The sequence below is a fragment of the Patagioenas fasciata genome, chromosome 5, assembly GCF_037038585.1.
Source record: "Patagioenas fasciata isolate bPatFas1 chromosome 5, bPatFas1.hap1, whole genome shotgun sequence".
NCBI classification, from domain to species: domain Eukaryota; kingdom Metazoa; phylum Chordata; class Aves; order Columbiformes; family Columbidae; genus Patagioenas; species Patagioenas fasciata.
The window spans coordinates 56,127,123-56,140,499 of record NC_092524.1 but is presented as its reverse complement, the minus strand read 5'-3'; the positions used below and the strand labels follow the sequence as shown (position 1 = coordinate 56,140,499).

The window sequence follows — 13,377 nt, the reverse complement described above, 5'->3', positions numbered from 1 at the left end:
TGAATGTTTTCCTGAGATTTAATAATCGTGAACGTTACTACTTTCATTTATCTTGTTGCTTTTCCTCAGTTAACGGTTAAAGCATTACATGTCCGTCCAGAGTCCGGCCGATCCCCGCAGGAATGTTGTTTACGTGTTTCACTAATGCCACTTCGCCTCAATATCGACCAGGTTGGTTGTGCCAATGCAAAAAAAAAAAAAAAAAAAAAGATCCTGTGTGAGTTTGTTTTGTTTGTTTGTTTTTGTTGTTGTTTTCTTCTGAGTGTGTTTGTTTGTTTGTTTCATATACCAGATAGTTGCAACCATGATAAATGCTTCATGGGATTGTTTTATTCGTTAGATATCTCTTTTTTTTTCATGATCAGCCACACACATCTTCGGATCTCTGCCACTCCATTTATATCACTGTTAGAACTTGCCTTCTGCTCCAGCTATGGCAGAGACTAGCCTTTTTGAAAATTTAAAAACTAAAAACATTATCTGTAGACCTGGCTGTTTACTCAATAACACCAGTTTACCTCCTGAGAATTGTGATGCTCTCTAACGTTTTGAAGTCATGGCTTTTAAAAAGCACATAATTACTATTGGATGATCTTGCTTTGTTTGTTCAAGAAGTGGCTTTGGTGGTTTTAATTGAAAAAAGTTAATCATTGATGCAGAAGCTGTTCACAAGATTTTAGTCAAGGGCACCCTGACCCTTGAGGACTGCTTCTATACTCTGGAGGCTTTGATCTTGCTGTCAACTATAGTGACATGAAGAACAGAAACCGGAAAAGTTGTTTCACTTTCTGTAACAAGCTTTTGTACAAAGTATTTTTCATATACTCAAGAAACAGCTGGGCCCATTTTATTTACACCTGTAAGGAAACTACATATGTTTGTGCATTCAAATTTAAAGTGCAGTTATTGTTCTTTGTTGAGATATGTCTTGCTTAATTTGTTGTCAGCAGAGAGAGGTGCATTTTTTCAAGGGCATAATTAGGAATTCCGTACCTCCCTTCTGTTTCCCTCAGCACACGTTAGAGACCAGATTTTCATTTTACTGATAGAAAAATTGAACTCCATATAGTTTCTAATTTCATATATATGAAAATAGCATGGGAATACTGCCATCTAGTGAGAAAACATATTTCCTCTTGATTACTTTTCTAAGTCTTTTATCTTTTGTACTATAAGCAAAATACACCTTTAAAACTTCTACAAAATTAGCCACAGCTCTTTTGGAAGCATAGGCCTGCATGCAGTCATTTTAGAAATTCTTGTTATTAGTGCTTAAACTGCTTACTTATCAGTTAGAAATGGAAAAAAGAAAAGATAGTCCAGATGTCATTAGTTATAGGATGAAGAAGATACCAGTGTGATGCATCTCACCGATAAGTCATTAACTTCATGGCTATTAATGATGTTTAAGGAAGCAGTGGCGAGATCTGATCTGGAATAGTTTGTCCGACATTGGCAGTATTAGAGATGAATATAAACTATGCTTGAATACCTTTTTACTGGAAATCAGAGGAAGTTTATAGTCATTAAAACACTTAGGTTCTGAAACAGTCTGGAAAGTGAAAGTCAATGATGAAAATAGCTCTGCAGTTTTAAGCTGGAGCTAGATAGATTATGAAATCATATTATATGAAGCAGGAGACAATGACCAAGAGGGTCTTTCTGATTTCTGTCCTAGATTTCTATGTGGCTTCTCCACTTGTTAAGCAATCAAAAAGAAGAAATGTGTTTTTGTTTGTATCTGTACAGAAATAAAGAGCTAGAATAGTAGATAACCTTTTTTTAGAGAACTGTGGCTTTTTTGTTTGGTTGTTTCTTTTAACCTGATTGCATTTTATTTTTGCCATTAGGATGCCTTGTTTTTCCTGAAGGATTTTTTCACTAGCCTCTCTACAGAAGTAGAACTCTTAGTTACTCCAGATCCTGAAGGTACACTTTTAAAAAATCTACTTGAAAGTGCTGCTTCTTTCTCCTTTAATGTGTGTACATGTCTTTAAATTCACATGTGAATCTCATGTGTGTAAAAGATCTTAAGTTAGTGACCAAACCCCAACATTAGTAACTAATTTGATAGAATGCAGAAACTTTGGGTGTTTTAGTTTTGTGTTTTATAAATACCAATAAAGGTCTTCAGCTCCTGGGATCTCCATTATATAAAAGGTTTCACCAAAATTAGAGCATATTTAATAAGAACTGAAAAAAAATGAGGACTGCGTATAAGATATTGAGAGGTATTATTAGATAAAACAAATACATTCTTTAATACTTCTTGCATAAAAAATTATGTTTGTCTAATAGCTTGAAGCTGTGTAACCAGTAGGTAAAGGATCAGAGTTCAAGATTATAACTATGCAGTACAATGTATGCGTGCAGTTAAAGTAGTTACTTCTAATCAACTACACCATCTGATGCAAAAATCAGTATATATTGAAAAGCATATTTCCTCTGTTAACTATAGTAGTGAGTCACTTAGCAGCTGTACTTATTTCTGTTAAGACGTTATACTGAAATGCGTAGGTAATGAAGTACCCTGCAATACTGTGGTAAAACTGAATGGATTATTTGTATTAATGCATAAACCTCAACTTAAGCTTCTAGTAATAATTTCTATTGATAACTAAGATACTGTCTTACTAAAAGAATCTAAATATTGCCCTGCTAGTAATTCCTATTAATAAGCATTAGAACCTATTAAGGGCACAGTAATTGTATGAAGACAATCTTTTTGTAATCACTGTGAAAAACGTGAGTCAGTTTACTGTGTGTAACTTCTTATTTTAGTGAAAAAGTCTCCTGGTGCTGAAATTACACGTAGTATGCCCAGACATGTCAGCAGCCTTAAGGACCCAAGTCCAGTCATTTCTTTCTCATCACAAAAGCAAGCAAATGAAAATGGTAGCATTGATTCTATGGATGTGGTTAATGAAGATGATAATAATTTCTCACAAGAAGTGACGTCATACAGTGATCAGCCAGTATTTTTCAGGTGAACTTTGGTTGTAAAATTTCCACTGACTCAGAGCTGTTCTGCTGAATGTTTTAAGAAAGTGTGATGATAAACTGTTCAGATTTTATGACAAGGTGCATTTTTTTCTTTGTTTATTGACTGATTGTGAAGATTAAATAGATTTGTTTCTATCACTGGAAGGTAATGATTTTTTTTATTAGCTCTTGCTCACTGCTGTACACAAGCAAATAAAATTAATTAAAGCTCTGCCATGTACAGAAGCAGTAATGAGACGTTTTACAAAAAAATAAAAAGAGCAGTCTTTGTACTCTATACAATATAAATGAGATCTAATTAGCCAGAGATGAGAGAATATAAAGGAAAAGGATATCATGGGAGAGGTACGAGATTAACGTATCACAAGAAAAGCTCTAATGTAGTCCTGACTGGGAAGAGTTGATAAAAATTTCAGCTTGTTATGGAGCTTGTGTATTCAGATCATAAGTGCCTTTAACAACAGATGTGCACTTTGATAAGCAGTGCAGAGCCAAATTATGAGAGAATGACTGTTGTTCTATTTCATCACATACATCACCAACAGCATTTTTTAAGAAGTTCCAGCTGCACAAAACCATCATTAGACATACTTTTTTTTAAAAAAAAAACTGAAATTCATGCTGGGAAAACTGAGGGAAGATGTTCGCCTGCAGGACTAGTGGCACTTTTGCAGGACTGTTAAATTTTTTATAGATGCTAACCTTGACTAGGTGTTAAAAACCAAGAAAAGCTGAATTTGCCATTGTATTTTGTATGCTTAGTCTGAAGTGCTAACATGATAACTAGAGGATTTATGGCTTACAGAAAATGGTTTGGCATCCTATTCTAGGAGGTTGGGAAATCATGGTTTTCTTTTTGGAAGGACGATTTTATTTCCTTTTCATGTTTCTCACTGTAAAATTTCCTTTTTATATCCCAGAGAATTTCGGTTTACATCAGAAGTTCCAATACGGCTTGATTACCACGGCAAGCACGTGTCAATGGATCAGGTTTGTGTATAATGCTCGTACTGTAGAACAAAACAATTGATGTTGCTTGCTTGTTTGTTTGTGTTGTTTTGTTTTTTTTCACACTCATGAGTTGGGATATATTTTTACGCCTGCTACTCATTATTGTTGCCATTTTGAGAAGTGTAGAACTTTTTCTTTTTTTTTTTTTTTTTTTAGTTTCTATAAAGCTTAACCTTTTTTCACTCTTAATCTTAAATCTAGGTTGTGCATCTTCCAGGTATCATTAATTCAGAATGAGACTTGAAAGTCCTATTTATCAGTTTAGTGACTGGCTGGAAATCTTTCTACACAGCTCTGGTGCCCCTCAAAGGATGATACCGCTACCTGATGCCAGAATTGTGTATTTTATTGTTTTCCTCATTAATTCCAGATTAAAGTGTTTTTTTTTTTCACTTTTCCTCTCTTGTTTCCTTCCCTTGCAGTATAGTAATGGGAAAATCTAATACAGATTAAAAAAATGCTCACAGTTATTTTTAAAATATGTGCTGGTTATCATACTGAGTTCACAGAGCAGACCTCAAAAATCCTTCTTTGCACAATCAGATTTGTACTCTGTCGTTGCCAATCAGTAGGAAAATATGGACAACTAAAATCAGCAACTTCTTGAATTTGTACTGCTGCCAAAGAAATCAAAATACAAAACAGCAGCTTTAGAATGCTTGGAACACAATAATGCCAGAGTTATGTTCACATAATTTGTTATATTTTAATATTTCTGAAGACACCCTATTGTGTCCAGATGTTTAATTTCTTAGAGTAGCCAATAAAGCCAGATTTCATCTTTTGTGAGATTTCATGTAGGATAATTCATAGCCCCATAACAAATGGCATTTGAGAGACTGGGGAAGAATCAGTTTAGACAGAAATACCTGCAATAAGAGTTGAGATGATGAAATTATTTCTCACTTACAGATTGTATAGGATGAATAAACTTATGTGATAACAAAATGTTTCACTTCCAGGGGACACTAGCTGGGATTCTCATTGGGCTTGCTCAGTTAAACTGCTCAGAGTTAAAGCTGAAGAGACTTTGTTACAGACATGGGTAAGTTAATAGAACTCTAGATTAACATTGGTATTGCAAATTGAACAAGTTTATGATGAATAACTGAATGTAGCAAGCAAAAAGCAAATTCTCTGGTAAGATGCGCTTCTGAAATCCAAGATACTTTTTGACTTTACAAATATTTCTTGATTCTAGTTTTTGTCAAATATTTAGTGTTCAAGAAGAACATCTGTTTTCAGGACAGTGTTTAATATATGTCTTTGTGCTAAACTCTTATTTGTATGTTTACTTTCTATTGAACTGTATGTGATTATGCATCTCAAATTCTATTTTTTTAAGCACATACACAAGAAATGCTTGGGTTAGCCAACAGCAATAAAAGATAACACTTGAAACCAGGTTTCTTTTTGTTAAAATGACATATTTGTTTACTTCATTGAATAATGCATGTCTTATTAGGAATTGTACGTTTTTAAATAAATATTAATAACTTTATTTACTTCAGATTATTAGGTGTGGATAAATTGTTCTCCTATGCTATCAGTGAATGGCTTAATGATATAAAGAAAAACCAGCTACCAGGAATTTTGGGAGGAGTGGGGCCTATGCATTCACTGGTGCAGTTAGGTAAGTTAATTTTTATTTATATTTGGACACACATGGCAGTTGTTTTAAACAAATGAACAAAACAACAAACCCTAAAACAATGTTGACATTTGTTTTCACTTCCTCTCAAGGCATTTTGCTTAACCAAGAGAACTTTCTAACCATGGCGTTCTGTTTTCATTTTCAGTCCAAGGTCTGAAAGACCTGGTGTGGTTGCCAATAGAGCAGTACCGGAAGGACGGCCGTATTGTGAGAGGTTTCCAAAGAGGAGCAGCTTCTTTTGGTACTTCCACTGCAATGGCTGCCCTGGAGCTGACAAACAGAATGGTTCAGACTATACAGGTATAGTGTATTACTAGTGTTGCTAGTAAGTACTCTATATTAAGCTAATATCTTAATGCTATATATGTAAGGTTGGGAGCATGTCTAGAAAAAAAAGGCAGCTGTAGAAATAAGAAAGCAGAGACTGGGCAAAGCTTGCAGCGGTCTGTGAGGTGGCATAAAAATTGTGTTAAAACATAACTGAATACCCAAACTTTTACATGTTTCTTAATGTCTTTAATGTAGTACAATGTACAGCTTAATACTGAAATACTCAGCTGCACTAAAAAATGAGACCTAGAGTCTTAACTTTTTTAAAATGTCAGCTTATCTGTGCTTATTTAAAACAAACAAAAAACCTAACCAAACAAACACCAACAAACACAAAAACCCAAAACAAACAAACCCACACCAAAATAAAACCACAAAACTGAGCAACAAAAAAAAGCCTCAAAACCAATACTAATAGTGTTGATGCACATGAAGTCTCTAAAGCTTTCTTGATTTAACTGTAAAGTAATCTTGGATTAAAGTGTTAATAAACTTCTGTTCTATAATGTAAAACACATAATGAAAATACACTTTTACCACCAAATATTGCAAAAAGTGTAGAGTTGTCTATGCTCAAACATATATAATAAAAAAACAGTGCTATTATTCACATGAGTGGAATTATGTGTATGCTTGTGTGTTTGTAAGAAAAATGTTCCATTGGTTAAATGTTCAGTTTCTTTCTTGAGCATTTTGTGTGGATTAGAGGATGCCTTTGAAGGAATGGCGGTTAGGGGGAAAAACCCTACCAATGCCTACAGCATTCGCTACTTCAATATGGAACTTGGTATATTGTTACAGATGTACCTATTCCAGAAGTTCTTGTACAAATCCTTAATCTGTTGTAAATTAATATTATTTGTGGAATTAAAATTCTTTTAGTACAATTATGTCACCCTGTTAGTAGTTTTCAGATGCTATAAGACTTGCTATATATTTTGCATTTGCTCCTGATCTTCAGGCAGCTGCAGAAACTGCATATGACATGGTATCACCAGGACCTACTTTTATTGAAGCAAAAAAGATCAAACGATTCCCTCGCCATCGTTTAGCTCATCAGCCAGTAGACCTACGGGAAGGTGTAGCCAAAGCATACAGTGTAGTAAAAGAGGTGAGTGCAGAAGTAATTGTCGTTAACCAAACTTAATAATTATTTTCTGAGACTACAAGTAAAATATCAGTTGTTAGTTTAAGCTGGCCAAACAAAGAACAGGATTAAAATTTTGAACAAGACCGTCTTTTTCCGTAATCTCAATCCAACAGAAACCTTGCACAGACAAATCAGGAAAGCAGAAATAAACTAATATGTTACACAGGTAAGTGTGAGTAGGACTTCAGTGTTCTATAGTTGTGAGGGTTTACAGTTTTTCTGGGACACACAAACCTGATTTCCTGCCCCTCTCCCTTACCCCCAGCAGTTACTGTTAATTCTGAGTTTGTAAAAATTTAAACATAATGCTGGATTTAGAACAAGTGAAAGCTTTCTTTGCCATGACAATGTATGAACAATTAGAATGCTCACGTGTTTTTATTGTACTTTTTGCATTGTCCTTTCAGTTATTCGCACCTGATATCATGTCTAGGAAGTTTGGTCTCAGCTACGGAGTTTTCAGTGAATTTTTAATTTTTGAGTAGTTCACAGTACCCCACAGCTTCATGCTCAATAAGTGACACCAGAAGTTACGTGAAATATTTTCATCTCTAGGTTCATAATAGTCTTATTTTAAGCCTCATTAGAAGAGCTAAATCATATTTGTATCAGTATAGCTGTGCTACAATTTTAATACAAATCACAAGGAGGATGCATGCTGAGCTGTTTAAGTTTCTTTTAAAAATTAGGAGAGGCTGCTTTTTCTCTTTTAGTGTAACTAATTTCTCTTAATTTCTTGAAGGGGATTACGGACACGGCCCAAACAATCTATGAGACTGCTGCTCGTGAGCATGAAAACAGAGGAGTAACTGGAGCAGTAGGAGGAGTCCTCCGCCAAATTCCACCAACTGTGGTGAAACCTTTCATTGTTGCAACAGAGGCAACCTCAAATGTTCTAGGTGGAATGAGAAACCAGATCAGGCCAGATGTGCGTCAAGAAGAGTCTCAGAAGTGGCGCCTAGGGGAGGACTGAGATTATAAATCTGGCTCAGCAGGCAGGTAGCAAGGCTGGAGATGCAGAAGATTGTCTTGTTGGCAGCTTTAGATGGAGCTCACTTTGTTTTGTAATGCTCATCTCAGGAACAAATGAGGTTTTCAACTACTATTAGCAAAACATCCAACCAAAAATATTTATGAAGTGAAAAACAAATTGGTACTTGCTTATGCTGTGTGTTACCAATACCTTTGGTAGATAGTGCCAAACATAGTGAAGCATGCGCTGCCAACCCAGAGACATGCTTGCTCTGTTCTGTTTACCATATTTTTCTTGGTAGATTTAACATCTGAAGCAGCAGCCTGTCTGGTGAAACTAAGTATACTTTAAAAATGTTTTCTGAGCATAGTCAGAGAACTGTCCTTAATAGAGGGCTCTGCAGGTGCTCTTCACTGACTAAAGGAGAAAAGCTTTCATTTTGGACATAAGACATGAAGGCTGTGTAGTATGGAAGCAGGTAATATCATTTAGTGGTCATAAGCATCGCTTTTAGCGTGGCACTTACAGCAAGGACAAGCTTGATAACCATTCAGAATTTAGATTCAGTGTTGATACACGTATGAACAGGCTTTGTTCCTAAATATTAAATACCTACTTTTGTGGGTCTTTGAAGAATCTGAATGTTGCAGAAATGTTCTGTTGTGTTGCACTTTAAAGGATATGGCCTGTATATTGTGCTTTTTTTATAGTGTGAATAAAATGTAATGTGCATTATCCTTTATGTGGTTTAGAAGCTTACAAAAATTATTGAAAAGAGCATCATTTGATGATGATCCTACGGAAAAGTGTCTTAAATTTGTTTAAACTACTCATTATGTGTAAAAACACTTCTCTTCTGCTACACCAATTACAAGGCTAAAAATAACTATTCTTTGAGAAAACAGCAGTTAAGTATTATTGGGGCCAACAGTTCTTTGTAAGAATGAGAAATCCTAAGTAAAGTAAAAACAAATTATTTCATAATTTCATAGTTAAAATTCTATACAGACTTTATTTGAATAATCTGCTTTTATTTAAAGTTCATATTGTTGCAAAGTTGCTGCTCTTGAGATATGTTTTTAATTTAAATTGTGTGTCATCAGTTATTTGACAATGAGTATTTGGATTTGTTTAATTTGAACTGGGGATGGGTGAGAGGATTTAAAGAAAAGTTAAGACAACAAAACTTCAAAAATTGAAGTCGGTACTGACACTATTTGCAGTTTAATAGGTGATCACAGTGTCCACAGAGCTTTATTAAGCAACTGACATTGCACCATTTCTGGACAGTTAAAGGGCTTGGAACTACCTTTGCAGGAATAAACTTTTTCATTGTATTAGCACAAACTTGAGAATAAAAAGTAAAGACTATCCAGAGTAGAAAAGTATTCATTTTGAATTTCAATGACTTAACACTTTGGGTGATTAGTGAGAACTGAAATTTATCATAGTCCTGTGCTTGTCATAAATGGAAATCCTGCAAATATGTTATGTGGAAAATCTCCACTGAAGGAGGGACATCAGCTGCTCTTGATCAGACTTCAGTCTCCAGGGGTGATGAGGAGGTTGTTTCCCTCTCTTTTATTTGATACTTGTCGCTAGCCAAAACTTTGCTGATGGGCCTTACAGGTCAAATAGGAGTTTGTGAAGGAAAATAGTTACTGCTTGTTCATTTTGATATCACACTAACTGTGCCGGGACACCAAAAAAATCTGGCTGGAGGGTAAATTATCTGAATATGTCCCCAGTGCTGGGAAGACTTCTGTAGCCTGCTTTATTGTTTTTCATAAAACTCAAGTTACAATGGAATTCTTGCAGTGGTTGACAAGGTGATATGATAAAGTTTTGTTTTCATTCACTGGAATCATCTAAGTTGTGATTAGCCTTGGTTATTTCAGTTAAATGACTTCTTGTAAGCAGGAGATGCTTTTGAGAGGACAAATACCCACAGATTTAATGACATGAGATACTTTCTGTTGTAAAAATACTTGCTGCAGTTCATGCTTCTGTCCAGTAATTAGGGAGTTCTGCCTTAGTGAAAGCTCAAACACTGAGCATTTTGTACAGGAGTGAGTTCCATGGTTGCAGTTTGGCACCTCCTGAATGCTTTCTCAAGAAGTGGTGATGAGTCAATGAAAGTAAGTAGCAATGCATCATTTTTATTGGCAGTTACCATGCTGTGTAATTTTGGCTGGTCCTGTTCATCCAGTTAATTGGAGTGTACCTTGAATAATGTAAATCTACATATTTTCTTCCTTTTTAACATTGCTGAAAACGAACAGTGGCATTTCAGTGTTCATTTAATTTTCGATTCTGACATGATCTGATTGTACTGCAATGCAAGTAGAATATATTTTTATATGAGGGCATGCTGAGAAGGTAAAAAACTTTTTAGAGTGTCTCTCATTGTCAACAATATGGATCGTACAAATTTATTAAACTTCACTTTTCACTATGTAATCCCTTGAATTTACTGCTTGCACTTTATTGAGCCTTTTCAGTGAAACTGATTTAATTTTTTCCCAACATTTTACTTTTACTAGTATTTTCTTAATTTTTGGGTGTACATTCTGCATTGTTTTTCAGTTGCAACTTGATCTTGCAGTGTTTGAAAGGTTTGAAAAACCAAACCCACAGAACTTGCCAAACTAGGCTTTACAGTAAGACCTTGTTTTCAAAAGTGTCTTGTATAGAGTGGCTTGTTTTAAATCAAAAATTATATATTGTTTATGAGAAGAGATTCTTCAAATGCTCTGCTCAATACTGTAAGAATTTTCAGGTACTTAAAAAAGTACACAAAAATGAGATATATGGACACATTTCCTGGAAATGGAAGCCTATGTATACATTGCTGTGTTCTCTGTTAGCATGAGGAGATCTGCAAAAATAGTTGTATTTGAATTTTCCCCTGAAATTTGTTGGCTATAGGTACTGGAACTTCTCATATTTGTAGTGGGTGTAAACTGGCACAGTCCATGTTTAATGTTCTAAGTCTCTATAACGTTGAACTGATTGACACTACTGCTTAGTCTGATGCTGTCCTGATAAACACAACTGTCATCCTTGATGGTTTTTTAAGCATCCTGGCACTTTGAATAATGCAATGGTGTACACGAAAGAAGACAGTTGCTGTCTTTTGAAAACAAAACAAAAAACAAATCAAAGCCAAAACTGTGCTTCATAAGCATCTTAGCGATGACTGAGAGCAACAAATCATCACATCCATGCAAAGGCAGCTTCCATTTTCTTTCCAGTTTCAGTTGATGGTTCCTGAACACTGCAGTTTTGTAGCAGTGTGGTGCATCCTGTGCGTAACTTGCCTGATGAGAAGCATTAGGTCAGCCATCAGTGAGTTCGTATGTGCTTAATGGATGCACCAGGTTTTATTTTCTCATTAGGTGGCTGATTGTGAACACCTATTGCTTGCGTTCATTTACAGTTGCTTGAGTTGCCAAGCAAGGTTTCTTAATAAACCAAAAAGCTGTTAAACGGTTATGAACCAGACATTCTTACTGAACGTGATCCATATATCTGCAAATGTGGTACTGATTTTCCTTTAAATGTCGAAATGTATGCATTTTGTAAAACAGTGAAATCTAAGAATTTATTTAGAGTAGTCAAATACTTCTAAATCTTTTAAACATCCCATGTCTCACAGATACAGAGGCGTTGTCAGAAAAAGTGTGGGTGTTTATGTCAGTTTGGATCCCTTGTGTACGTAGTTCTTCTCAGTCTCCAGGCCTCATGATTTAAGCTTCTGACAACTGTTTTAAGTTGCTCTACATGCTGAATCTTGTTTACAATTAAAAAGTTAGATACTACAAATGAAGTACATAAATACAAATCATACATTTTTACAGGATTTCTCAATAGTTAGGTAGCTCAGACAGAAACACAGCAATTTGTGTATATGTTTGTGTATACTTTTTACATTTCTGCAATTATAGTAGTTTTGTGGTATTGTTTATATATAGTTTGCCATTGTAAAGAATATAATCTCATGAAATAGAAACCACTGTTGAAGGGAATTGACTATTTCAACTTGAGTTATTTTGCTTAAAGTTCTTGTCCCCTCACTATGTCTTTGAGAATTATTTTTGACCATAACTTATATGGCACCAAAAGTGTATATTTTAGCTTATTAAAATGCTGAAAGGCCTGAGTGCAAATAGGTTGTCCTGTTAACTATGTTTAATGGAAAAAAAACAAAACACAAATTTGTAACAAGACATAAATAAATATCTTAATTTGTTCCTTGAGTTGGTTTTCTCTACCTATGAATAGAAGTAATATAGGCAAGTCTCCCAAAATAGCAGAAGCTAACTGTTAAAGCTTTTTACCTACCTGTCTATGTTGCTGTACCTCAAAAATAATTTAAAAAGAAGTTTTATATTGGGGAAAAAAAAAGCTTTAAACATGCATGGAGGTCAAAAGCTAGGAAATAACCTTGCTGATACAGTTTAACCCGCCTCTGTTGTGCATCAACAACACGCTCTTTAACTGTATGATCACGTACTGTATGTCCTACAGGCCTGTTGCCACATGTCATTACTGAGTGCGTATTTCTTCCCTCCACTTTCAGCAGAGATATTAAAGCTTTATTAGCTTGCAGACTCTCTGGAGAGTGCAAAATAAACAATTCCTTTCAGGATGCTTGCATGATGCCCACTGCACAGCCATTTAGTTACAAGCATCTGAAAAGAGATTTTAGAAGGCTAAGTACTGGGTAGTATTAAATACAGTACCAGATCCCTGAATAATGAGATACATGGCAGGTGTAAATAATTTTCTACTGTGTTTTCTGATGTTCTTAGAAAAAAAAAAGTCACTGTATAGTGCCTGTGTAACTACTCTGTCAAAGAGTAACTTCCTCCCCCATTTTTTAAGCAAGACCCCATGTGAATTAACTTCCAATTGCAGTAGTTTTATTTAAAAGCCCTTATTTTTTTCTTAAGGCATTTCTGTGTAAGCAGAATGAGAGTTAGTGAGGGGGTGTTTTCTTTGCAAGCAAGGTGGGCAAGTTTCTTCTCAGCTTTTCTAAACATTCCTCATAAAAGTGACCAAGGATATTTGAACAGATGCTATGCTGAGGGGAAAACAGACCACAGGGGATAAATAGGGTATAAAAATAGGACAAACAGGTTTGAATTATTCATTGATTGTCCCAGGAAAGTATGAAAAATTAGAGGAATTTATTTCACTTGTTCCAAATGCTTTTATTTTGCAGATCAAAAGTGATGAAGTTGTGAACTCCTC

The 13,377-nt window shown here is 35.1% G+C and overlaps 1 protein-coding gene across 2 annotated transcripts in view; it reads left to right on the top strand.

The window, feature by feature from the left end:
* ATG2B (autophagy related 2B) overlaps nt 1–12,380 on the top strand; it is a 45,965-nt gene extending 33,585 nt beyond the window's left edge. For both annotated transcript variants that reach the window (XM_065838507.2, XM_065838506.2), the window contains exons 34-42: nt 70–171; nt 1,851–1,929; nt 2,782–2,986; nt 3,924–3,993; nt 4,977–5,059; nt 5,526–5,647; nt 5,814–5,968; nt 6,960–7,109; nt 7,891–12,380. In XM_065838507.2, the coding sequence (XP_065694579.1) occupies nt 70–171; nt 1,851–1,929; nt 2,782–2,986; nt 3,924–3,993; nt 4,977–5,059; nt 5,526–5,647; nt 5,814–5,968; nt 6,960–7,109; nt 7,891–8,121 (1,197 nt within the window). In that variant the 3' untranslated portion in view covers nt 8,122–12,380. The remainder of the gene's footprint in view (nt 1–69; nt 172–1,850; nt 1,930–2,781; nt 2,987–3,923; nt 3,994–4,976; nt 5,060–5,525; nt 5,648–5,813; nt 5,969–6,959; nt 7,110–7,890) is intronic.
* Nucleotides 12,381–13,377: the final 997 nt, after the last annotated feature.